The sequence below is a fragment of the Nelumbo nucifera genome, chromosome 8, assembly GCF_055504915.1.
Source record: "Nelumbo nucifera cultivar China Antique chromosome 8, China Antique-T2T, whole genome shotgun sequence".
NCBI classification, from domain to species: Eukaryota; Viridiplantae; Streptophyta; class Magnoliopsida; order Proteales; family Nelumbonaceae; genus Nelumbo; species Nelumbo nucifera.
The window spans coordinates 17908367-17934517 of NC_142656.1; the positions used below are offsets into that span (position 1 = coordinate 17908367).

The following is a 26151-nucleotide window of genomic DNA, read 5'->3' on the forward strand; positions in this document are numbered from 1 at the left end:
AGAAAAGAATAGGAGTGGGAATTGAAATCAGTAAGAATAGGATTTCATTCTTGATGATGCACGATCTGGTCGTTCCATGCTAGAAGGCAGCTCGGACGTCGATTTAAGTTAGCGAAGAGTTTTTGCAGAAAGCTAGGTTGCTTGTAAGTATGAGAAAATGAGAGCTAAATCGTGCGTCCCTTGTGAGGTTGGAGGTGATGCCCTTATATAGGCGAGCTGCCATAGACCTCACGAAACGTGTCCGAGATCACTAGCCTATGTAACTCAAAGTCTATTCTGCACTCGAAGATGGACTCTGTGTGAGCTGATAAGCCTTATCCGAGTCCTTCCAATCCGAGCAGGATAAGGATAAGGTCCGTTGTCATGCAACGTGATCCCGAAGAGGTCGGAGACAGTTGGCTAGCTTCTAAAAGAGGGCTACATGATACCTCGGTAGGTCGGTGCATGCAAGCTCCTCGGGACCCCGGTCTTAGCCAACTGGCCCAAGGTGACTTGGCCTGCTAAGGTGTCCGAAAATACTGAGATGTCTCCTAATCAACAAGTCGCTCCACGTGTCAACATGTTAACGGGTTAGGCCAAATTACCCCTCATCAATTCCCAAGGGAGAAAAGGCGATGGTCATTCCCTCAAATGGGGTGATGTCATTTCAATAGGAATGAACTGATTCCGCCAAACCAAACATTTGGAATCGGAGTGGCCCATTCTGATTCCGATTCTAGAGCCTTATTCCCACGAACCAAACGGACCTAATATTTTCTTTTGATTTAAAATTTAGGGTAAATTACAAAGACCCCCTTGTACTATGGTGTCAGTGACAACTGACAAAGTTCCCCTTTTTACTTTTTTTGCGACAAAGACCTCCTAAACTTTAGTCATTAGACAAAGACCCCCTTCCGTTAGCGTTCTGTTAGTTAACTTCGAAAAAAATCTCATCCAACAGTTTTAAAGTTTTCTAATTGCCCAAACTACCCTCTTTGCACTATTCATTATCTTCTCCGTTGAAGTTAGCTGAAATGACTACAATAAAAGTAACAGCTTTGAGACACTAAGTGGAAACAACTGATCTACTTGCCGTATAAATACTTGGTAGATGATTTACTTCAGGCTTAGATGGTGTTTGGTATCGATGCCAATCCATTTCTGCTGAGGTGGCAGGCATTATACATCAGCAAATAAACGGAATCAGCTAAAAAATGCGTCTGGAAAGGCGTTTTTTGAAGAAATGGTCGAAAAATGATTGTCTCAATATTCGGAAATTTACTTTTTAGTTGAAACAACTTTTTGACGTTTCTTGAATCGCCCCACCAATTCAAGAACGTTTGTCCAATATGAATCCTACTAGCATATGAGTTGGAAATTAGCCAAGTCAAATTAAAGGTGTGACGGTGCATCGCTTCTCACCAAAAACACATCAACCCTCTTAAATAAATTTCATTATTTAATCCATTTTGATGGTGTACTAATATATTCTGATTTAATAAATATTATTTTTTAATATGTGTATTAATATTACTTAATCTATTTTGATGTTGTATTAAATCTTAGTTTTTACTTTAGCTGAACATTTAATGGATTTCAATATATTTTTGTTGTACTAAAAACTGTAACTGTTAGATTGGAACATGTTTGCACATCCCGTACACATGCGTAGCATGGGATAATATCAACAAAAAAAAAAACATTAAAGAGAAAAGGCTTGCACTCAGCTGATTCCAGTTGAAACGTTTTTTTGGTGCTGATGTGGTATGAAACAGAACCAAATAGATTGTAGGTTGAAACGGTACCAAAACGGTTTTTGACCTTTCAGCAATTCTTTAAGAAATGAATCGGCCCTAAAACGCATCAATACCAAACAACCACTTAAACATTTCCAGTTCGTCCCAGGCTTCCGGGTCTCGGTTGATCGCCCATCACCACCCGTGCTTGCTTCGAGATGAGGTAGCCAGTGACTCCACCGTCTCGTGGAGGAGTGAGATGGGCAGGTGGAGTCAGAGTTTCTCTTTTATTACACAGCTAAGGAAAGTTAGCTTCTCAAGATCCAAATCCTGAACTCTTCATTCCAGACCCACCACGTCCACTAGTTCCTGTTGCACTCTCTTCAAATCCTCCGGACTTCTCATCATCAATGGGATGTCCATATCCTCTCCAAGCTAACCAAATTCGAGACCTTGACTATGGAAAACAAAACTAATCCAGACCTGTCAGTGAACAGAAAATAGGGTTAGCTTGGAGAGGCAGCTTGATGATAGGCAAGGTCTCGAATGCTAAAGGAGAATGTAAACAAAACTAATTCATTGATGACTGCGGACAACTTTAGTGCTAAAGAGGCAGCTTGATGATAGGCCATCTCGAACAAAACTAATCCAGTATGAGCGCCGGTTCTCAAAATTGTATGTTCAGATCCAGGAAAAACTTCGTCAAACTGGTAAATACTATGCTACCTATAATGCTCTCTTGGAGAAAAATTAATTAATGCTAAAGGAAACATCTTTATTGAATTCAATAAGTTCACAGTTTCAAGATGCCACTAATAGCACAGCTCCTGGAAGTGTGAAACTTGTCAACTCAATGGAGGGAATTGTGAAGGGTACACAACAGAAACTGGAAAGGGTACAGCTTGGGCTTCAAGTAGATAAGAAAGTTTGTGATACCCTCCATTGATGCCTGTAACCTTCTGCCCTAAATCACCTCTTTACGTTCAGAAATTTGATGCCTGTAGCCTTCTGCCATAGTGTCGTGTATGTAATAGTTCGTTTTGTAAATCCCTTGAAATTCAGACTGAACAGGAATTACATTATGTTGGTAGCTACAGGATGATCGTGGATAATGGTGCTTTGCTGCACTTAACAAACTCCCCTGGTCAGTATCAACTTTGATCAAGAAGAGTAAACAGATTTTGGTTCTGGGGCCCTCTGCAAGAAAACCCATTTCTGTCACCCACTTAATTTTATTTAAAGAAAATGTATTCATTCCTTCGAGAAAAGTCTTACATAATGAAATATGGTGCATTTTAGGCTTCAAAGCCCAATACAGAATGGAATAGTAATATCATTTACTTCAACCATCAAGAAAAGGAAAATATGCACTATGCTCACATCTGCCTGTTAATCCAGTTGTGACTCAGCGGCACGCTTTGCAGAATCTTCTTGTCATTGTAGTCGTGTTTGGAATTGAAATGTTGCCTCTACAAGGAGAATGTAAACAATGAATTACATTTGTTTTTCAAAAACCAGGCCTGTCAGCGAACAGAAAATAGGGTGGTTAGGTCCAATCTCTTAGGATCAATAAGTGTGACCACATAAAACCAAATACAGTGTCCAAAAGAAAATTGAAAAAATAAAAGTCAAGTAGAAAAATCATTTCAAGGTGAACCATCATTGAATGAGAAATTTCAATGCAGTTTTTGCAGTTAAACCATACAACTCAACAATGCTGACCAGTTTTTCACTATGTTATTTCAGTTCAGAGAATGGACCTGGTAAAGGTTCCTGTTCAGTTCAACACAGCCAACTGTCTGTACTGGTTTCTAAAAAGTTAGACCATAAACAAGCATAAAAGAGAAGAATCTTGACAAACCAACCTAGTTTCAAGCCTTCTGTGCAGAGAACATGATGAAGGACTGTTGAACTTTGCTAGTATAGTTGATCAGACCACATGATATGCACAAGTCTTCTATCTCCTTCTCAGTGAGATAGCCATAGCCGTTGCTTGCTAGCTGCAAAACCATCCTCCATCAATCACAAAAATAGCCAATGGAAAATTCATCTTGATTATATAGAATATACAGGGAAATTAATAAGTTGCAATTTATTTGCTTCAAGGATAGTTTACCATCCATATTTTGCACAAAAGGGTCCATGTGCATGGTGGGACACTCAAGTCAATGGCTCTGAAATCACTATAGCATTCTTTTGGACAATCAAGGATACAAGGAATTGTCGGGAATTAATGCATATGGTCATCCTAATAAGGTATTTTTCCCTTCTTTGGTTTTTCATCATAAAGTGATCTACTGAGTTGCAGTCATTCAAAATGTGGCTCCTATCCTATTTCATATGCAATTGCCAATATAAGCTTGCAGAAGACTACAATATGCAGCAAAAGAATAGATGAAAATAGGTATTATTCCCTGAAAAACAGTTGCTCATCTTCAGGAAATTGCCGCATACATACTGCCAAACCATTGCATAGGACTCCTATCAAAGTGCAAAGGGATAAACGGATAAGGCCAAGAGGTACACCGTGTAGGCTATGATTTCAGGCTTTCTTACACATCACATTTAATTTTAACTTACTCCCACAAAATCCACATTTTGGATCTTGGTCAATGTAGTTAAAAATGGCAGGCTTATAAATTGGGAGTTATTTGAGCTGACATGCAGAATAGAACATTCAATCACCATATTGACAAATAGACTTGTGCACAGGCTGGGCCGGGCTTTACCTCTATATTAGCAGAACGCATTCAGGCCCAAGCCTGAGCCCGGCCCGAACACATTCACCATTTCTTGAGAAAAGAGAAGAGGAACCAAAAAAAATATTTTTTTATTATATAAAATATTATTGGGTCAGGCTTTGTTTTGAGAAAGCCCGAGCCCAGCCCGAAAAGTTGGGCCTAGTGCCCAAGCTCGTGGGCCTAAAATCATGTCTAAGCCTGACAAAGAATGGGCCAAGCCAGGCTACCTGGCCCATGAACAGGTCTATTGGTGAATACACAGTTCCTTGCGGGCAGTAAGATGTCACCAAGAAACTTGCCACTTCCTGAAAGAAAAAGTGCTAGACATTTTGGAAAAAGAAAGAGCATTTTACCTGTCTTAAGTTTCTATATATCTCAGATCGGAACGAGTCACCAAAGCGAGGTGCCAAAAATGTAGTTCCCACAAAGATACCACCACTTCGCAAGATACGAGTGATTTCAGCAACCTGGCCAATACAAACGAATGCAACCATAAATGCATATTTGTGTTTACATGTGTGCTTGCATAAAGGATAATTCTACAATCCAGAGAAAGCCAAACTAGACACAATTGGAAAACAGAAAGAAGGATTTGATGATATATTTATTCTTACTAAATTTCAGGCCCAACAATCAAGAAATCTCTTGGGCTCAGCCAGGCTAATGGGATAAAATTTCTTCATTAGACTTCTTCATGGGTATATTATTAGTGTATCAGTATTAATTTTTTTTATATCTTTTGAAGGGCTACACAACGAGGGGTAGCCCATCCCCCAACCCAGGTGCAGGTGGGATTCGATCCCAAGTCTCCGCTACGACCAACAGGAGACCTTACCAACCAGCTGGTTGGAACCTTGCATTAGTGTATCAGTATTAATAAACTATATGTATCAGTATTAATAATAGGGGTAAAATACAAAAACCTTCCCTAAAGTTTCTGACAATCATAAAAACCTCCCCTATAGTTTCATTTTAACAAATACCTCCCCTGAACTTTTGAGAAACTCAACAAAAACCTCCCTTCCGTCATTGTCCCAGACGGAAAACGTTAGATTGATGCACCATTTTTTTCCAAATACCCATTCTACCCTTTTATAAATTATTTTACATACAAAATTACTGAAATAACCCCATTTTAACTCAACAAAAACCTCTTTTAACGATTATTTCAGTAATTTTACATACAAAATTATTGAAATATGTTTTTTTGTTGAGTTAAAATGGGATTATTTCAGTAATTTTGTATGTAAAATAATTTATAAAACGGTAGAATGGATATTTGGAAAAAACTGGTGCATCAATCTAACGTTTTCTGTCTGGGACAGTGACGGAAGGGAGGTTTTTGTTGAGTTTCTCAAAAGTTCAGGAGAGGTATTTGTTAAAATGAAACTATAGGGGATGTTTTTATGATTGTCAGAAACTTCAGGGGAGGTTTTTGTATTTTACCCTAATAATGCTAAAGATTGACAGGTGCCTTATAACTAGGGGTGCAAATCAGCCAGGTACCCAGTTTGAAGGATTTCACTGCATTGAGCTTAGGCCTCAAGATGGAGCCCTTATAATGCTAAAGATTGACAGGTGCCTTATAACTAGGGGTGCAAATCAGCCAGGTACCCAGTTTGAAGGATTTCACTGCATTGAGCTTAGGCCTCAAGATGGAGCCCTTTCAAAATCAAATGCTAAGCCCAAGTCAGCCCAAATTGCATCCCTACTCCACAAGAAGATAGTTTAGTAGTGTTCACTTGAATCTTGGTATTATCTAAAATTATAACACGTCACAGATTTGCTAATGCTTCAATCTCTAATATGCAGTAATAACTAATGTACAAAAACTTAACGGTGTAATTTCATAACTTTGTTGAGAGAAACTCCTCTGAAGGTCCAATCAAAGTAAAAGAAGAGGAAATAAAGACATCAAAAGAACCAAAAGAAACTATAACAGAAGAGAACTGTATGAACACTGCAAGTTATCAAGAAAAAAGTCATATATAACTTGGAGAAGATACACTTACTGCATTTGAAGGAGATGGCCAACAATGCAAAGCTGCACCTGCGTGAACAGCATCAACTGTACCCGATGAAAAGGGAAGCCTTGAAACATCTGCCCTAACAAGAGCAATATTTCTGCACATTCACAAATAAAACATAAATACAGAAATGCTAGAACCAATGAAAACAGAAAGGCCACAATCTTTTCCTTCCATCAGGATTTTTTTTTTTTTTTGAGAAAAAGTAAGGTAATTGTATTAATGCGTATAACTGTAACATATTACAGCCTTTGGTCCACAAAACTCCATGTACAGCCAGCAACTATACAAAAAGTTACCAAAAAAACAGTCTCTCCCAAATACATACAAGAGACCCCCAACTAAATCAAGTAAACAAAAAACCCAAATCAAAGTATTGATGGTGGGGGATATGCTTAAACGAGTCCTTGGCTGACAGCCAGGAATGTAAAGTAGCCAATGCCCGAACCACCAACTCATCCAAGGAGCACCTTTGACCTTCAAAAATCCTACTATTTCTTTCTTTCCACAGGACCCAACACACTACATGAGGGATCATACACCATAACACCTTACCCCTGTTACTTAAGCCTGTCAACTTCCAAGAGAAAAGCAGTTCAGCTAAAGACTTGGGGCAGCACCACATCACATTTAGCAGGGAGCAGAAATGACAAAGCGGCAGATGGGCAACCTCACAATGAATAGATGGGTGATCCACCGATTCTTCTCTATTGCACATCACACAACTTGTGGAGGGCAGCACCAGACCCCTCCTGATTAACTGCTCCTTGGAGAGACATTTACCATGCACTGCAGTCCAGACCAAGAAGGAGACTTTAGTAGGAATGTGAGGAAGCCAAATCTCTTTCCAAGGAAAAGCCTGAGCCGAACCAGCACTCAGATTTGAATAAAATGACTTCACTGAGAAAATCCCATCCTTAGTCCATTTCCAAATTCTGGTATCTTGCTGGTTTGGGTTCAGTTGATATTCCTGAATCGCTTGTAGCAGCTCTAACAGATCAGAGAATTCCCAATCGTTGAGATGACTCCTAAATTTTGGACACCAGTATCCTGTATTTCCCCACCACTCAAACTGATCTGCCACCACCACATTCCTGTCTTCTGCTATAAGGAATAGCGACGGGATGGTCTCCATTAGGGGAACACCATTGCACCAGGTGTCTCGCCAGAAACTAATCCTCTTGCCATCCCCTAAATTTATCCTAATCCCTTGGATAAAAAGAGGATAAACCTTCTCAATTCCTTTCCAAACTGAGCAACCAGAAGGCGAGGGTGCAAGTCCGGGATCCCATCCATAGTTTCTAGTTCCAAACTTTTCCGCAATCATCCGCCTCCAGAGAGCTTGGAGGCTAGAATTAAAGAGCCACCACCATCTACCTAGGAGAGCAGTATTTACCTGCCTAAAATTTCTTACTCCTAAACCCCCTGCCGAGACAGGTTTGCATATGGAATCCCACTTAACCTGATGGATCTTTTGTTCACCATCCTTCCCGCACCATAAGAACTTCCTTTCTAGCTTTTCCATCCTTTCAGCCACCTGTGTTGGGATTGGAAACAGAGATAAAAAGTGGATAGGTAGATTTGCTAGGACACTTTTCAGCAGAGTAATCTTAGCTCCCTTGGATAAATACCTGGACTTCCAACCCCCTAGCTTATTCTCTATCCTTTCAATCACCGGGTCCCAAATGGATTTGGAGTGACATTTTGCTCCAACTGGAAGACCCAGGAACCTGAAAGGGAGCTTTCCCACTTTACACCCAAGCTCCGCAGCCAGATCCTGGATGTTATTGACCTCCCCAACTGGGATAATTTCACTTTTCTGAAAATTCACCCGTAAACCAGAGATCACCTCAAACCAAACCAGAATCATCCAAAGATTACTTAACTGCTCCTTTTCTGCCTGAACAAAGAATAAAGTATCATCTGCATACTATAGAAAAGGGACCACGGTTCCTTCCTCTGCCACTCTAAAACCTTCCACACAGCCTTCAGCCGCAGCTCTTTTAGCTAATCTAGCTAAAGCCTCCACCACACAGATAAACAGCAAGGGAGAGAGGGGGTCTCCCTGTCGAAGACCCCTCGAACTTCTAAAGAAACCAGAAGATGACCCATTCACAAGTACAGAAAACTTAGCAGTGGATATGCACACTCTGATGCAATTCCTCCATTTCTGGCCAAAGTTCATTTTCTGCAACATCAAGTCAAGAAACCTCCAGTTCACATGATCGTAAGCCTTCTCTAAGTTAATTTTGCATACCACCCCAGTGCTGCCACTCCTTAACTTCGAGTCTACCAGCTCATTAGCAATAAGAACACCCTCTAGTAATAGTCGACTGAGCAAGAAATCCCCCTGCACCTCTGAAATGATCTCAAGAAGTACCTTCCTCATTCTATTAGCAAGGGATTTCACCAGAACTTTGTAGAAACCTCCTACCAAACTTATAGGTCTGTAATCAGAGATACGCATCGGATTCTAAACCTTTGGAATCAAAGTTATAAACGTAGCATTTAAGCTACGCTCTAAGGATGCTCTTTCGTGGAAATCCGACATAGCCTTCATCACCTCTGGCTTAATGAAACTCCAACATTTCTTGAAGAACAGCATTGTGAACCCATCATGTCCAGGAGTCTTCTCACCCTCTAGAATTTTAATAACCCCCCATACTTCCTCTTCTGAGAAAGGTTTCTCTAAGCCTTCTCTTTGATTGTTGGAGAGGGCTTCAAACAGGTTCCCATTCAGACCTGGACAAACCGGCCACACCTCCTTATACAGGTTCTTGAAGAATTTCACCACCTCCCTTTTAATAGAAGATTCCTCCTCAATAATCCTGTCTCCCACCTGCAGCTTCTTCAAATTATTCTCCCTTCTTCGACAATTAGCCACTGCATGGAAATACTTTGTATTTCTGTCTCCCGCCTTCAGCCAAGAGATTTTAGCCCGTTGTCTCCATTTAATCTCTTCCTGATATGCTACTTTGTCAAAACACAATTTTGCCTCAGTCCTAGCTGCCTTCTCTTCTTCAGATAGGTTCACCAACTCTTCTTTCCTATCCAGCTCTTCAATGGTGCTTAACAACTCTCCTTTTTTGAGTTCTACTGCCTTGAGATTGTTTTTCTTCCAGTCTTGGATTTTCTCTTTCAACATTTGTAACTTCTTTGCAAGAATATGAGATCCTGAGCCTTCTACCTCAAAAGATAACCACCACTCCTTCAACTTCTCTTCAAACCCAGCCTCCTGAAACCACAAGTGTTCAAACTGAAAAGGAACTGGCTTCCTCCTCAGGCCCTCCCCCCAAAGAAGAATAGGCCTATGAGTCTTGGTAAAGCTTCCTGAAACAAGTTAGGAAAACTTTCCTTCCACTCTGTTGACACCAAGAATCTATCAAGCTGAACTAAAGTAGGATCGCCTTGGTTATTAGTCCAAGTGAACTTAGCACCAGACAACAGCAAGTCCACCAGACCATGTCTGTAAACAAACTCACCAAAAGACCACATCCCCGTAGTCCTTCTCACACCTCTATTTTTCTCCTGTGGGAATCTTATAATGTTAAAATCTCCGCCTAAACACCAGGGAATATTACCCCTACTCCTTATTCTGTCCAGCTCCTCCCAGAAGTTCTGCCTTTCAGCATCACCATTTGGGCCATACACCCCGGTAATTATCCCTTTGAAATCTCCCGTCCCTACAACTTCAATGGAGACCGAGTAATTTCCAACCATGGAGTCACTGATCGTGACAGTATTGGAATTCCATACTACTAGAATTCCCCCTGCTGTTCCTGAAGCATTTAAACATCTCCACCTGCATTGTTCATCCCCCCACACGCTTCTAACCACTGCTGCATTTTTACTTCTTTGAATGAAACCCCTTTCCTTCCATCAGGATTTAACCATAAGGGAGAAGATAAATATTAGGCAAAATAAAATATGTGTTTTAAACAGAGAAAGAAAGGAAGAAAAAGCTTACGAATTTAGGATGTTGTCATCTTTCTTGATGAAATCATAACACTGGCGTAGCATATTCTCAGAAAAATCCAATGCAATAACTCCAGAGTAGGTCCCAGATTCAGCGAACTTTCTTGAAAACAAACCGCTCCCACAGCTGACATCTACAAGAAGACCACCTTCTGCAGGTTTGAAGTACTCTAGTGCCATTTTGAACTGCACGAAGTGAAAGAGGTCACATGATCAGTGCCAGCAACATGATTCGAATCTCTGAGAAAGATAATGAAACACAGATGATAATAGTCCTTCGGGCCACTTCATTCCATCAGTTGTTTCTCTATGTAATGGAATGGCATCATGACAATTCACAATGGTACAGGGAAAGCAAATTTACAAATAAATGTGGGATAATCATTTTCACCAACTGATTCATTCCATTAAAATGAAAACAACAAAGTTATTGGATTTATTTACAGCATCTAAATCTTGAAGAGAACACAAAGTACATAACACTACCTCTTCATCGGGACCAGGAAAGCCACTGCGATTAAAATTCTGGCGCCACCCCCTCTCATACAAGAAAGAAACCAGTGGGCTCCTAAGACAAATGAAAACAAGACAAGGATTTAACTCATAATCTAAATGCCGATTAAATTTTCAATTGAAAGGAAAATAGAAATGCATTTTATTTGATTAATTCAAACTGCCATTACAAAAGATTTTAAGATGATAATCTCACCATGATTAGAAGCACATAATGCACCAAAATTGTAAATGTTGATTTATTTTCTTTTTTTTTTTTTTGAGAAAAGGTAATTTTTCATTCAACTAGAATATGTACAAAAAATAGGACTTTATCAACAAAAAAAAAAAACTCAAATATCTGGATAGCTATTTGCACTGTCCAAAAATCCATCTCTAAACCTGATTTAGCTAAATGTTGATGTATTTCATTAATGTCAAATTAAATTGTATATAAAATGGATACAACTTTTTCTGGTATATTTAGGATTGGAGGCCATCAGATAACTCAATGTGTCATTTTCCACTACCTTGGTTCAACAATTCATAACAAAGGAGAGATTGAGGATGTCTCCCATAGGATTAGAGGAAGATGGGCAAAATGGAGGGTCACATCCGGAGTCTTATAGGTGAATACCACTTAAATTAGAAGGAAAATCCGATATAACAGTTGTAAGGCCAGCTATGGTGTATGGAGCAGAGTGTTGGGCAATAAAACAAAATAAACTAAATAAATAGGATGAGAGCTTTATCTTTTATAGAATTTTAGAACAAGGATAATATGGCTAATATTACTGAATCAGTGACTTTAACAATGAACTAGGTGTCCCATGAACGCATGAGAAAGACAATCTTTTTTCACTTTCAAACCATAGATAAACTCCTCTTAGTATGTCCATTTTGTGTAACCTTATTACATCCTTGATTTTAATAGATTGATATTTAACCATCAAATATTCATAACCTAAAAATAGTATAATAAAAACCACAACTATTTGAATTAGTAAAAAAAGTGCTACGAAACTATCTTTTCATAATTCTTAGTTACCAAGTGAGAAAAAAGACAACCAAATGCTCCACGCCAGAGAAACTAGTAGGACATTATATAACAACATATATGCAGAACATTAACCAAGTGCACGTGGAGAGCCACAATTTATTGATTTGTAAAGAAGAAAACAAATAAATGATTTGGTTTCTTGGATGCTATAACTTGAACCCTAGGCAGAGTTGATTGAGAACAAAATGGCTGGACAATTTGGTGGCATCCTATTTTTGATGAACTGCATACACCAATAATTAACAGCCAAGTAATACCACTACAAAAGGACAATATTTGTGTATGACTTGTATTGTTAAAAAATAAGTGCACCTTTTGTCTTCTTATAGCAACATGCCAGCTTTACCAAAAAATAAAATGTGCATCAACACCCACAACAGAATGCACACAGAAAATTTGATAATAATTTTATGGGAAAACTACAAATTGTCAACTGGTTCTAAGAGAAAAAAGGGTTGGATGATTGGGTCCTCTCTTCAAGATGATGATAAATTTCCCATTTTTGTTCACATCCAAAATGTAAATGAAAGAAGGAACCTCGAACTATAACAATGTCATCATGTAAAGTTGCAGTGTCAAAGTTTACAAACACTAAAAGTAAGAATACAAATATAAAGCCTTGGATGAAGTATCACCATAGGAATATACAGCAATAGTGGTAATAAAGACAAAGTTTCTGTATATGATACTGGTTTTATCACTAGATAGTATCTATGCTTATCATAGTAATTCCGTAGTTGATCAAAACCAATATTTGTTTCAGATTCAACAACTAACAGGGAGTTCACGTTCATAATCAATTAAGAAATCTAACCTTTAGTATATTTATTATTCGAGAAGAGAAAGGAGGAAAAGGACCACCTATTCTAATTGCATAAGTAGAAAAAGAAAACCATTCTATTTAGCATTCTAGCTGTCTTTCTTTGACCCATGACCTTGCTTCAAATCAATTACCAAAAGACCTTTACATGGACATGTGTCACACAAAGGTAAACAAATCCTTTTATTTTCTCAAGAAACTGAATTGCCCCAAGGGAGAGAAAAATAGATAAAATTATTTTTCACTTCAATAAATTGATAAATAATTAATAATCAAAGTTCTATCCAGTGTTGAAATCAAACCATAAAACCTAATGAAGAAAATAATTACCCAACCATAGCACCTATCATTTAGATTGTTTACTCTTTTCTTTTACATGGTATTCCTTTTCAATTTGGAGGATAAGGTGGGTGAAACAGGACAACAGAAAGTGGAATTGGTGGAGATTTACAAAGTGATTTCACCAAAAGGAAAATAGAAAAAAGAATATGGGAAAATAGAGAAAAAAAAAAGAAAAAGGCATAAACCTGCAACCTTTTAGCAAAGAGAATGCTGCCAAGACTATGAGGATGAAGAGTAATTCTCTTTCACCAAAACGAGAAGAATAATGTATGCATCCATACAAATTATTTGTGATAGACAGATACACATAACCATACTTTTTTACACTCCTATTGTACAGGTCCTTGGTGTAAAAGGGTGCCGATGTAACACCATGTTCTCATATCAATACAATACTTCAAAGATTATCTTGTAATCTTTCACCGCTTTGGACTACAACTTTCCAGGAAAAAAAATGTAAAGTATAACACTCCACAATTTCAAATTTTGCCATGCAGATATTTTTGGCATATGAACATGTCAACACATGAAAAATTTTCTACTCATAGGAAAATTGACCATACATCACCTATTCATATCCATTATATATCATTCATAAAATTTTCATTTAGTTATCTAACTCAAATTATTTTTGTGATGCACAGCTGCTGAGCTGCATGAACTAGGACATATCCAGATAGATCTGAAATAAACACTGGTTACAAAGACCTTGTAACAATTGTAACATAGTTCCCATGTCAAGAACCCTGTTTCATTGTTGAACACCTAGTAGTAGTAGTGTGTGTGTGTGTGTAATTTATATATCAAATAAATTATATATATATATATATATATCAAATAAATTATTGTCCTTTTTACGTTAGTTACCTAGGCCTACATTACTTCCAAAATAGAAACTTTGGTTTAAATGCCAGCATCATAAATTAAAATTGCTGTCAATTAAATAAAAGTATTCAAAATTTTCAATGATTATTAAACTGGAGATCACTAAATTCTGTACACTCTAAATAAATGAGGCAATGAGCATGAACACCACTTTCTTGGAGCAAGGATTAGCTGAACGCAATGGCTGTTCAGTGGGCTGTGGAACCAATGATAAGGTTCCATGAATTTATTATTGGCGTGGAACCTTATCATTGGTTCCACAGCTCACTGAACAGCCATCACGTTCAGCTAATCCGAATTCACTATCTCGTACCTAAACAGCTCAGTTCTAGCTGGCTTGAACTCAGTGTACTCCTTCGTTCCAGCAATAACAGTGAGATCCAAATATATGTCTCTGCTGGAGTATTTCTTGTTGCATCTCTGGCATTGGAAACCAGATCTATAGATGGCTGGCCTGCAGTTTACTTGATTTTTAGATTGAAAAACAAGTAAGAATGCCATGTAAAGAGAAACAGATATTGCATGTTACATCATGTAATCCAACTTACAGGTTTAATCCAGGAGGGCCCTTCCTTATTAGAGGCTCATAACAGACTGGGCAAGCAAATACTTCAAATTCGAATGCATTATTCTGCTGAGTGCTTGTAACCTGAAAATAGAAAATCTTGATTAACACAAAAATGATGTTTCCAAGAACAAGGAAGCCGTGTAAAATACAAAAGAAGAAGAATTTTGTTCCAGTATTTAATATTTCTCAGTATAGAAAGCATAAGGGACAATAAAGATTTAGCATTGTAAATATCTCATTGCTTCAATGAGAAGTTAAGGGGAGGTAACAAAATCCAAGTGTTCTCTTCAAGTGTACTTTGAAGCAAAATCTGAAACCAGGACTAGAACGAAAAGTTTAGCCATTCAGACCATAATTTGGCCTTGGGATGGGTTGGCCAAGGAGCTAAGCCAACCCAATAAAACAAGTCAATTGAATCTAATTGGACAAATCACTAAGCTGCTTGTCAGAAGTCAGACAGTTAAAGACAATGTATCTTTAGGAATTCTTCTCAGAACTACTATGCAGAAACTATTTAAAAGATAATTTGGTTTTTATTAAACCCATTCTTCACTTTAAGAGGGCAAGCTTCCATTCTTTGTTAAGAAGGTGGTAGGAATTTGAAACTGATCAAAAATAAAAAATATTAACAAACAACTAAAGTAAAAAATTTAAACTTGTTTTCCTATCAAATTTCGTGAGGAAAGAATTCATTTTCCCTTATTTTGTATCTTTTGGAAAGGTGAAATTATATTATAATAAGAAAAGCAAGAGAGATTTCCTCAAGCAAAGCATATAAACATACAAAAAGAGAACTACTCCATTATATCTGGTTACAAACTGAAATTACCATCCTTAATTAGCCTATCCCACTGAGAAACAAAATGAGAAAACTTGAACCCAGCAAACTCCTTGGTAATAGATGGCCATCTAACAATGCTCCTTTCCACCTTGGTGCACACTGCTTCAGCAAATAAACTAATATTCTCGAACGATCTGCAGTTCCTCTCCTTCCATATATACAAACAGATGGCTGCCAAGGTCAGTACTCCATAGAATTCTTCCATGACTACTGAAAGCTCTAGATCTCCATGCAGAGAATAAACAGTGCAAGTCGGATAGAAATACCTAGCAAAAAACCAAATAGACCCAAACAACAGACACAAATTTTCCGAGCATACTCACAATGAATCAAAAGATGCTGGGACTGTCTCCTCAGCTGAGATACATATACAACACCAATTGGTTATGAACTAATGATCATACCTTTAGCTCTGTGATTGTCAATTGTGAGGATCTCCCCTTTGATAGCTGTCCATATGAAGAAAGACACCTTAAAGGGGACTTTGCCTTTCCATATCCACCTCCATGGAACCAGATCCCCATTTGAATTTAACAGAAGTGGCAAAAGAGATTTAACATTTTAACTGAAAAAGTATCTAATCTGTCCCCTGTCCACCACATGGGAACTTCGGAAATGGGTTTGATCGTAATCTGGTCCAAAGCAACCAACATGGAAGCCGAATGGAGTATACCCCAATCATCCACATTCCTACTCAGTCTCAGGCTCCAAACAATATGCTTCCCAAGGAGATCATAACATTCACTAATCTTGGCCTATTTGTCTTCAACCAAAGCATACCAAACTAGGATAAGCAGAGAACAGAGAACTGTTGCCACATCAAGTATCCTTCCAAAAGAGGATATTTTCACCATTACCAAGTTTAAAAGATATATGTCTGAAGAAGCATTCCCTATTTTTTGTGATACCCTTCCAAATGCTTGATCTATATGATTATGGGGTTTGGTTGGTTCCCCAACCAAGGCCAGCTTGACCATACTTGCAACTTATCAACTTCCGCCATAACTCATCCTTTTTTTTAAAGGTAAAGTATTATAATTCATCCTTTTCACTACTATAGCACCACAACCACTTTGAAAGGAGGGCTTTATTCATTAGATGTAAAGGATGAATGCCTATACCCCCATTAGCCTTCTGCAGGCCCACCTCATCCCATCAAACAGGGTGAAATTTCTTGTATTCATCTTTGCCTTCACATAAGAAATTCCTCCTCATTTTCTCAAGCATCTGGATCACTGTCACCATGCCTCCTTTTGAGATGCATCCTTTCTTCCACCCAGCTAATTTCTGCCTCACTCTTTCAATAACAGGGTCCCAAATTGACTTGGAACTATGGTTAGCACCCAAAGAAAACCATTTTGATGAGAGTGGACCTATTCTACATCCTAAAGATGCCGCCAACTCAGTAATATTAGTCATAATGTCACATAGCCTACTGGTATCAATTCACTTTTTTTTGGAAATTAATTTTCAACCCTGGTACAACTTCAAAAACAAATAAAAAGACACCTAGGAACATGAGGTCACGAGCATAGGAGCAGAAAAAGATGAGGGATTCATCTGTGAACAGCAGCAGCAAAGGAATCTGGTGGCTATTTTCTGCCACACAAAATCCAGTAATGCCCCCTTCCCCTGCTTTTTTAATCAGCAGACTGATTAAATTGGGATAGCAACTCCCAGGTTCATGAATTACTGTCGTGCTTCCATTATTTGAACCCTTAGTTGTTATAAAAATTCAGCTGCATGTATAGCAAACTTGAACTTGCCTGAGTTGGGAAGGAACGGTACGGTTGAACACATATCTATGGTTGGAAAATCTTTACTGACAGTTGAACCCAAAAATTAAAAAGGGATATATGCCAGCCTGCTAGGTAGGTAAAATCAGTAATACTATATTATAATAACCTGAACTCTGAACCCATCTTCAACTTACCTGATAACCTGCTGACCACTCACTGAGTCAACTATAAAATGAAGGCATCGCAAGAGATATAAAAGCAGCGAAACTCCAGTTAACTATTATTCATAGTGTTCTCTGAAGCTATGTCAAAAGTATGATTTCTCACCTAAAAAACAGTTGGATTTGTTACATAAATTGAAAATAAAAACGAAAAAGGAATCACCAAATTGGCTACATATGCAAGACAATCAACAATCAGAAACCACAATCACACAACTCTACTACATCCCCGCTTAATAAACACAGTTCATCTTGCTTGCTTCTTACAACCGTAATGCTGTTAAAATTATTCTACAACACAAGAAGAATGACCACCAAGTATAGCGAAATGTCTACACTTCAGATTTTAAGCAACTACTACAGTGAATTTGCTTCCCTTCTTCATATCATAAACTCATAATAACAATTAAAAAAAAAAAAAAAAAAAAAAAAACATAGACAAGAATACAGGATACATCTGTTTGTTGGAGAGACAACACAAAATTTCATGACGGCCTAGCTATATAAAGTATAAACATGAAGTAGACATTTCTTAGCAACCTTTAATCAACTGGAGTGTCATGGGCATATTATGGAGAAGGAAGCTACAAACTACAGGCCAGTTGCGAGATGGAGAAGGGACCTGGCTTTCGAGGGCAAAGAAGTTTGTTTTTGAGGAGTGTAGAAACAACGGCTAGGTCTGCCTGAAGATCAGGGAGGAGAAAAAATCCACCATTTTTCTCTTCAGGGACGCAGTGGTCTGGGTGAAAGGCTTCATGGATGGAGCTTTGCATGGAAAAAAAAAAGAAAAAAAAGAACGGATGGAAGGACCACTTGAAGATTGAGAGGAAGAGGTTTATAGCTGAACTAAGAAAGAACAAAAAGGATTGGTTTATAATGGTGACAGAATGCTTAGGAGAAGATAGAGGAACACGCATTCCAGAAAGGATTAAAAAGTCAGGATGGAGGTCTTTTGTGGAGAAGTTGTAGGAGTATCTTGTCTTGACAGAGAAAGTTGAGAGCATTATTCAGAAGACATTACCGGAGAAAGAGAACGAGGAGGATTTAGAGGCTGCCAGGAAAAATAGTGGTGAACAGAGTAGCAAAGCAGCAGAGGAAGAACGGTGTTCGAAGCCTACAACCTTTTGTTCCTTAAAATCACAAAAGTTGAAGATGGAAATGGACAAAGGAATGTGGGAGTCTAGATATGTGCTTTCTGCTGGTAAGAAGATTGTGGATTGGCAGCCAGTTGTGGAAGCAGTGGTGGAAAAGTTTGGCCTTTCTTCGTCTGTTATGGCGGTGCCATTTAGCGACAGCAGAGCCATTCTTGATATTGGGGGTGAAAAGATTGAGTTCTCCTCACTCGAAACCCAGGATGGCTTGATTGTTATTGAAGATTGGCATGTCCTGCAATGAAGAGGAAATTTCAGTGGGAAGCTTCAACATCAAGCTAGTTGGGTTGCCATTTAACTTCTGGAAGAAGACGACAGTGGAAAGAATAATCTCTGCAGTGGAGGCTTTAATGGAGGACTGCAACTTCAACAACCTGAGAGCGACCGAAATGAAGGTGCGTGCAATAAAGCCGGAAGATGTTCCTCGTGTGGTGGACATTTTCTCTGATGCTATGTGGAGGAAGGTCTGGTTACTAACAGAAGTTGAAGCATCATTGTGGAGGATTTGCTCGAAGGGGGAAGACAATGATGACGTGGAGGGCAGGAGCTTATGTGGCAAGAGGAGAGAGGTTGTAAGGAATAAGAAAGGAGATATTCCATTCTGGGAAGGGGAACAGTTGGTGTGTAATGTACTCATAGGCAGTAGCCCAGAAAAAGCAAATCATTCAAAAATTTTCAATTCGAAGGGTCAGGGAGTGGGGCCCTCTTTTGCTGATGTAGTGAAGGGGGAGTGAAAGCTAAAGCAGTCTGATAATAATAGTGGAAATGGACCAAACAGGGTACAGGCGGGGCTGTCCAGGAGGTTGAACCGGGAGGAAGGCTCAAGTGACACTCTTAATAGTCACGAGAGCAACACACTAAGGGGGAAGACAATAGACTAAAACTATGGTCTATTTTCTTCTCCAAACAAGGCTAAGTCGACAAAGAACTTGAGGAAGTCGACTAAGGATAATCTACAGTGATTTCCAAGGCCCCCTCTCAAAGAACAGGAGACAGAAATGAAAAGTACAGATTACCCAAACCCAAGATATTCCAGGGAGCACACAGAGGATGTGGATGTAGAAGATGGTGGGTGGATAGATTGCGAGACATCTGATGATAAGGAATATCTCTCTTCAAATGCTTCAGTAGCAGACAATTTGGAGTGTACAGAAGTGATGGCCCTTGAGGACGAAGTGCTGGATACAAGCCTCCTATTCAGTGATGTTCAAAATACAGAAGTTATTACCCCTGTTCAGGTTCTGCCAAGTGAACTGAAAGGTTTAAACAATGCCAAGTGTGGCTTGGCTATGGGGGGAGCTGATCTGGAATCGAATAAGGGTACAACCGACCAAGTAATGAGCAAAACGTAGGTTTTCGGTGAGAAGGTAGGTGGTGATTGCCGGAAGCCAAGTACGGATGATCAAAATATGAACTCCTTGGCAGGTGTTCCTTGTACTTCAGTTGAACCGCTCCTGGAGCCCACCCAAGGTATGGTTGTGTTTTCCCATTTTGCTACTAACCTTTGTCCTCTGATTGGTGCCTCTATTCCAGATACCCAGTCACCCATTCTGCCGCAAGCCCAGGGTGGGAGTTGGAAGGTTAGCAGGGAGGAAAGGAGTTGCAAGGAAGGTGAGGAAGAAGGGGAGGGGAAAGGATCTGGGGGTTAGTTGAAAATTTTTTGGGAGATCTTAAAAGAAGAGAGGCAGAGAGAGAGATTGAGAATCTACAGATAGAGGAGTTAGGGAATAAGGAAAATGAGGACAATGGAGAGAGAGGTGGTACCAAGGAAAAAGAAAAGGAAGACTTGGTTGCTGTTTTTGTAGAACAATTAGGCTGTAAAATGAAGAACCCTAATGATTCGAAGGTTCTCCTAAGAAAGGGAAAGGAAGAGGGGAAGGTTAGAAAGAGGAAGCTAAGTGAAGCTGAAAGGCTAAGGCGAGATGTAGAGGAGGATAAGGAGTTTAGTGAGAGAAAGGAGAGGAGGGGGAATAATTAGGGGGTAGGAGAAAGGGGGTGCATAGAAGTGGAAATGAAAATCCTAAGTTGGAATGTTAGGGGCTTGGGGTGTAAGGAAAAGAGCTAGAATTAAGGAAGTGATAAGAAGAGCAGATCTGGACACAAGGGATAAATAGGGAAACATTGTTTTGGGCACAACTGTAACTCTTGTTTAACATCAACATTCATGTAATCTCTGTTGTAGTTTTTGTATTTGCTGTTCGGAGAGGCAGCACCTCGCACCTCTAAGGGGATTTTCATGTAACCAATCATTAAATTAATGGAAGATGATTTTATTTATCAAAAAAAAACGAAGAGCAGATCTGGACATTATGCTTATACAAGAATCAAAGTTGATGGAGTTTGATGGAAGATGGGCAAGAGCTGTTTGGAAGAAAAGGGATATAACTGGGCAATGAGCCCATCTTGGGGAAGCTCATGAGGAATAGTAACAATATGGATAGAAGAAGTCATGGAGGGAGTGGAAGAGTTGATTGGGAGGTCCACTGTTTTCATTAAGTTTAGACAAAAGAAAGATGGGTTTGAGTGGGTATTGACAAACACATATGGACCAACTGGGTACAGGGAGAGAAGTGGTTTGTGGGAAGAATTGGGGGATATTAGAGGACCTCGGGAGGGCCCGTTGTGTTTAGGATGAGACTTTAATGTCACTAAATTCATAGAGGAGTCCACTAGTGTGAGAAGAGGAAACAATACTAGTATGAGGAAATTCAACAATTTCATTAATAATTTTGAGTTGAAGGAGGTTCCTCTACTTAATGGAAACTTCACCTTGTCTAATTTACAAGCAAATCCAATCTGCTCAAAGTTGGACAGATTTTTATTCGCAACAGATTGGGAGGAAGACAAAGGGATGGTTATGACTTGGTGGAATAGAAGTGATCCAAGGGCCAATTGGGAGGGCATGGAATTCCATTGAAAGTTAAAGGAGTTAAAAGCAAAGATTAAAGAATGGAATACCCTTCAGTTTGGAAGAATTGAGGAAAGAAAGCAAGAAGTGATTGGTAAAATTGAGGAGTTGGATGCTAAGGAAAGGGGGGGTTCCTTTGAGGAGAGGGATAAGCAAGTGAGATGGGAACTTAGGAAACAACTTGAGGACATTTTGTATAAAGAAGAAGTTAGTTGGAGGTAGAAGTCTAGGCACAAGTGGGTGAAAGAGGGAGATAGAAGCACCAAATTCTTTCATGCAATGGCCAATGGCAAGAGAAGAAAGAATCTTATTTCCAAACTAGAGGTGGATGGGGTGACACTTACACGCCGGGTTAAGACTGTTAGAGCCTTTGTGGAGCATTTTAAGTCAATCTATAGAAGACCATTAAGTCAAAGGATTTGGTTGGATAGACTAGCAAAAACTATCTGAAAATGCTAAGATGTGGCTTGAAAGAAGCTTTGAGGCCGAGGAAATAAGGGAAGCAATCTTTGCAATGGACAGATCCAAAGCTCCAAGGCCAGATGGTTTCATTATGGCCCTTTACCAGGATTGTTGGGAGATACTAAAACCGGATATCCTAGAAGTTTTTCATGAATTGTTTGAAAGGGGGGTAACAAATTTGGGGTTGAACTCAACTTTTATTGCTTTAGTCCCAAAGAAAGTTGGAGCAAGTCATCCAAGAGACTTTAGACCTACCAATTTGGTAAATAGCTTATATAAAATCATTGCTAAGGTCTTGTCTCAAAGAATTAAAGAGGTGCTTCTAAGCATAATTTCACAGAACCAAGGGGCTTTTGTGGGAAATAGGCAGATTGTGGATCAAATTTTAATTACTAATGAATGTGTGGAAGATTTAAAGAGAACAAAGAAGAAAGGAATTGTGTGCAAGCTGGACCTAGAGAAAGCTTATGATATGGTGGATTAGTCTTTTCTAATGCAAGTGATGGATTACTTTGGGTTTGGGAAGAAACGGTGCAAATGGATCATGGGTTGTATAGAGACATGTCATTACTCAATTTTGGTAAATGGAGCTGTAGTAGATCACTTTCAGGCCATTAGAGGAATTAGACAAGGAGACCCCCTTTCTCCCTTCCTTTTTACCTTGATTGTAGATGTGTTGGGGAAGTTAATGGAGAGGGCAGATTCGAGGAACCTAGTGAAGGGGTGGAGGGTTGGGCAAGATGATAATACCTATCACTAACCTACAATTTGTTTATGACACAATTCTTTTCTATGAAGGGGACGATATTAGATGGGTGAGAAATTTGAAGTTGGTAGTTCAAACCTTTGAGAAAATGTCGAACATGAAGGTGAGTTTTGATAAGAGCTGTGTAGTGGGGATTAATATGGAGGAAGCGCAATGATGGAGAAGGCTGAATTATTGGGGTGTGTGGTATCACAATGGCCTTTGCAGTACTTGGGGATGCCCTTGGGGGATAATTCGAGAAAGAATAGCTTTTGGAGCCTAGTAATTGATATCACAAAAAGGTTGGCCTCTTGGAAGAAGAACTACCTATCTCTGGGTGGTAGAATCACTTTGATTAAGGCCACCTTGTCTAGCTTGCCAGTTTACTACCCTTTTGTTTTTAGGATTCCAAAGAAAGCAAGCAAAGTGTTGGAAAAATTGATGAGAGATTTCTTGTGGGAACCAGGGGAAGATAGGAAAGACCATAGGGTGAAGTGGGAAATAATGTCTAGGAGTAGGTCTGGTGGAGGCTTGGGATTAGGCAACATTCGGAAGAGAAATGAAGCTTTCTTGGGAAAATGGCTGTGGAGGCTAGCAAGAGAAAGAGACAAGTTCTGGAGTAAGGGAATATTGAGCATCCATGGGCATGCGTATGGTGGCTGGGACTCTGGGGCCTTGGCAAGAGCTACTAGTACCTCTCCTTAGTGATCCATACATGCCATTCTTCCCTCTTTTCTACAGCACATCAGGTATGACCTTTGTTCTAGAAACTAGGTGAAATTCTGAGAGCATCTTTGGGTGGGTGAAATGCCTTTAAAAGACAAATTCCCTTTTGTTTTCTCTTTCTCCCGATATAAAGGGAGAACTTTGTCTAACTTCTTGGTCCCTTCTAAGTCCAACTTTGGTTTCAATTGGGATTTTCGTCTTAAAAGAGGCATTAGGGATTCAGAACTTGAAAATGTTTTGGGGGTTAATTCAGGTTTTGAAGAGGGTGGTTTTAGATCTTTCAAAAAGGAACAACAGAATTTGGACCTTATCTCTTTCCGGTGTCTTTTCTTGTGCATCTTTCTTTAAGTCTTTGCCTCTTTGGTGCAACTTGCCAATTCCATTGCCCAAACTTTCCCAGTAAAAGAAGTATGGGGTAAACCAATCCCTCCAAGGGTTGGAGCTTTTTGTTGGGAAGCCTTCTTGGAATGATGTAATACTTGTGACTTACTCCAAAGGAAAAGGCCTAATCGGTGCTTGTCCCCACATTGGAAAATACTATGTAAGACTAATGGTGAAAGTCCCTACCACTTATTAATCGCTTGCCCGTTTGGTTCTGTTATTTGGGAGTGGTTTATGGCTTTATTTGGTTATAGGTGGATCCCTCCTCCAAGTATACAAAGGTTGTTTGCTGCTTCATTCTTTAGGTGGCCAAAAGAGGAAGGAAATCTTGTGGAAATGCTTAGGAGCTGCCATATGTTGGACTCTATGGGAGGAAAGGAATTTAAGGATATTTTCTGATAAGGAAAGGAAGAATGAAGATATCGTTGAAATTATAACAATTAGGGTGATACAATGGGTAAAACCATTGGTGTTGTTTGCTGATATCTCCACTGGGATGCTGCTTAATAGTTGGAAGGAGGTGGCAAATTCTGATCCAGCTCTTTCAGCTGTGAGCCCTCAGCCCTCAGTGGTCACTACCAGTTCCAGGTTTTATTAAATTAAACTTTGATTGTAGTAGTGAAGGGAATCCAGGACCGTCAGGAGTTGGAGGTGTATTCAGAAATGAAAATGGGAAGGTGGTTTCTATGTACTCAGGCCCCATTGGAGTTGGTGACTCCCTTAAAGCTGAGATGTTCGCTGTTTTGGAAGGGTTAAGAAAGGCAAAGGAGCTGAACGTTCAAAAGTTAGTGTTTGAAGGAGACTCAATGTTGATTGTAAACTGGTTAGGGAAAGATAGTGGTTTATAGAAATTTGCAAATGAAAGGAGGGAGGTTAAGTGGTTATCCAGTGGGCTGGAAGTTCAGTATCATTCAGTGAAGAGAACTGCAAATGCATTTGCAGATACATTGGCAAAGCAAGGGGTGGGAAGGGAGCAAATGTTTTGGGCTATTTTATAATTTCTTTCTTGTTCTCTTGGGGAGAGTTAAGTCATTTTACCACTTTCCGGAGTGCTGCATGTAATCCTTTCTTTTCTTAATATATGAGTTTCTGTGTGTGTGTGTATATATATTAATGAAGCATAAGATGATCGCACACATTTATGATACTCTCTAAGACTCACTCAATACAAAATTATACAAACTGGAGAAGAAACCATCTAAAGAGAAGCAGAAATTACCATAAAGAGCATCCGTATAATACAAATGAGGTGTGAAGAATGCTATAAATGCTTACATATTTGTTCATTTGTTCTATGTAGCAAATGTAAGTATAGACCATCCATGAATTCTCTGGATAAATCCACCGAAAAGGCACCAAATGCCAACTCTATTTTCTAAGATTAAAGAAAACTAAGCAAATAAAAACTGACATATTTTAGCCACAAATTAACATAAAATGCGATATAACATGATCTAGAACAAAAAAAAATCAGACCTAAACCAAGAGAAAGAAAATGGTAAAAGAGAAAACTTGGAGACTTGGAGAAGAGAGAATACCGGCTCGGTGGCGACTGCAGAACTGGCTCGGATTCTGAAAGGAGAACGGGAAGAGAAAGCAGACAAACAAGCTTGAAACTGTGGATTGAAGCATGGGAAGGAGTGTTTTGGAAGGATGGTGTGGTGGAGAGGGCAAAGAGATACAGAAGCCATGGCCGTCTTTGATCGACGGTGTCGGTCCTGTCGGATGTTTCTCTACTTTCTTGTATCTCATTTGTCTTTCTATTTTGTTCTCCTATTTGTTTCTGAATTTTTCGAGTATTTGTTGCCATTTTTTTTCTGTGGAAACGGTGTGCGAACGAAGTAAAACGTGCACCTCAAAAATGAAAAATAAAATACTAAAATATTAAAATTCGTCTGATTAATCGAGTCCGTATCTGTTCAAACCAGCCGCACATCGGGAACATCTCCATCATCTGGATCTGTCCCAAAGCCACTGGCCCACTGATGTGCGGCGTTGTTGGTCCTTAATAACAGACCCCCGTACTATGGGATTAGTGACGAAGGACCCTATACTTTCATTTACAACAAAGACCCCCGAATTTTAGTCATTAGAGAAAGATCCCCTTAGCCGTTAAGTCATAAATAAAAAACGTTAAATTACCAAAATACCCCTTTAAACTTTCTTTATTTTCTTTTTCTTGCCATTTTCTATTAAAACCTAACCGACCAAAAAAATATTTTGATTGTCACCGAAAAAGAAGCGGATCACATATGGGGATGTGTTCCCGGTCTTTGATGAACTTGCACATAAACCCATTTTACCCAAAGATGCTACCACAAATGCAGTCCTGCAAAAAACCTGGTGCTTGGA

At 39.2% G+C, this 26151-nt stretch overlaps 1 protein-coding gene across 4 annotated transcripts; it reads right to left on the reverse strand.

The window, feature by feature from the left end:
* Nucleotides 1–2469: 2469 nt before the first annotated feature.
* Nucleotides 2470–25582, reverse strand: LOC148789667 (S-adenosyl-L-methionine-dependent methyltransferases superfamily protein). Of its 4 annotated transcripts, XR_016079594.1 has the most exons (10): nucleotides 25338–25581; nucleotides 14606–14706; nucleotides 14371–14511; nucleotides 10945–11026; nucleotides 10451–10644; nucleotides 6469–6580; nucleotides 4810–4923; nucleotides 3581–3715; nucleotides 3096–3184; nucleotides 2470–2912 (listed from the first exon to the last, which is right to left on the reverse strand). XR_016079594.1 is itself a non-coding variant. In XM_088893478.1 (9 exons), the coding sequence occupies exons 1-8, from the start codon at nucleotides 25488–25490 to the stop codon at nucleotides 3587–3589; spliced, it is 1026 nt and encodes a 341-aa protein (XP_088749604.1). In that variant the 5' UTR covers nucleotides 25491–25582; the 3' UTR covers nucleotides 2872–2912; nucleotides 3581–3586. The 4 variants fall into 4 exon arrangements, 3 of the variants coding, with proteins under 3 accessions (XP_088749604.1, XP_088749602.1, XP_088749603.1); XM_088893478.1 differs by lacking the exon at nucleotides 3096–3184 and having other exon boundaries at nucleotides 2872–2912; nucleotides 25338–25582; XM_088893476.1 differs by lacking the exon at nucleotides 2470–2912 and having other exon boundaries at nucleotides 2946–3184.
* Nucleotides 25583–26151: the final 569 nt, after the last annotated feature.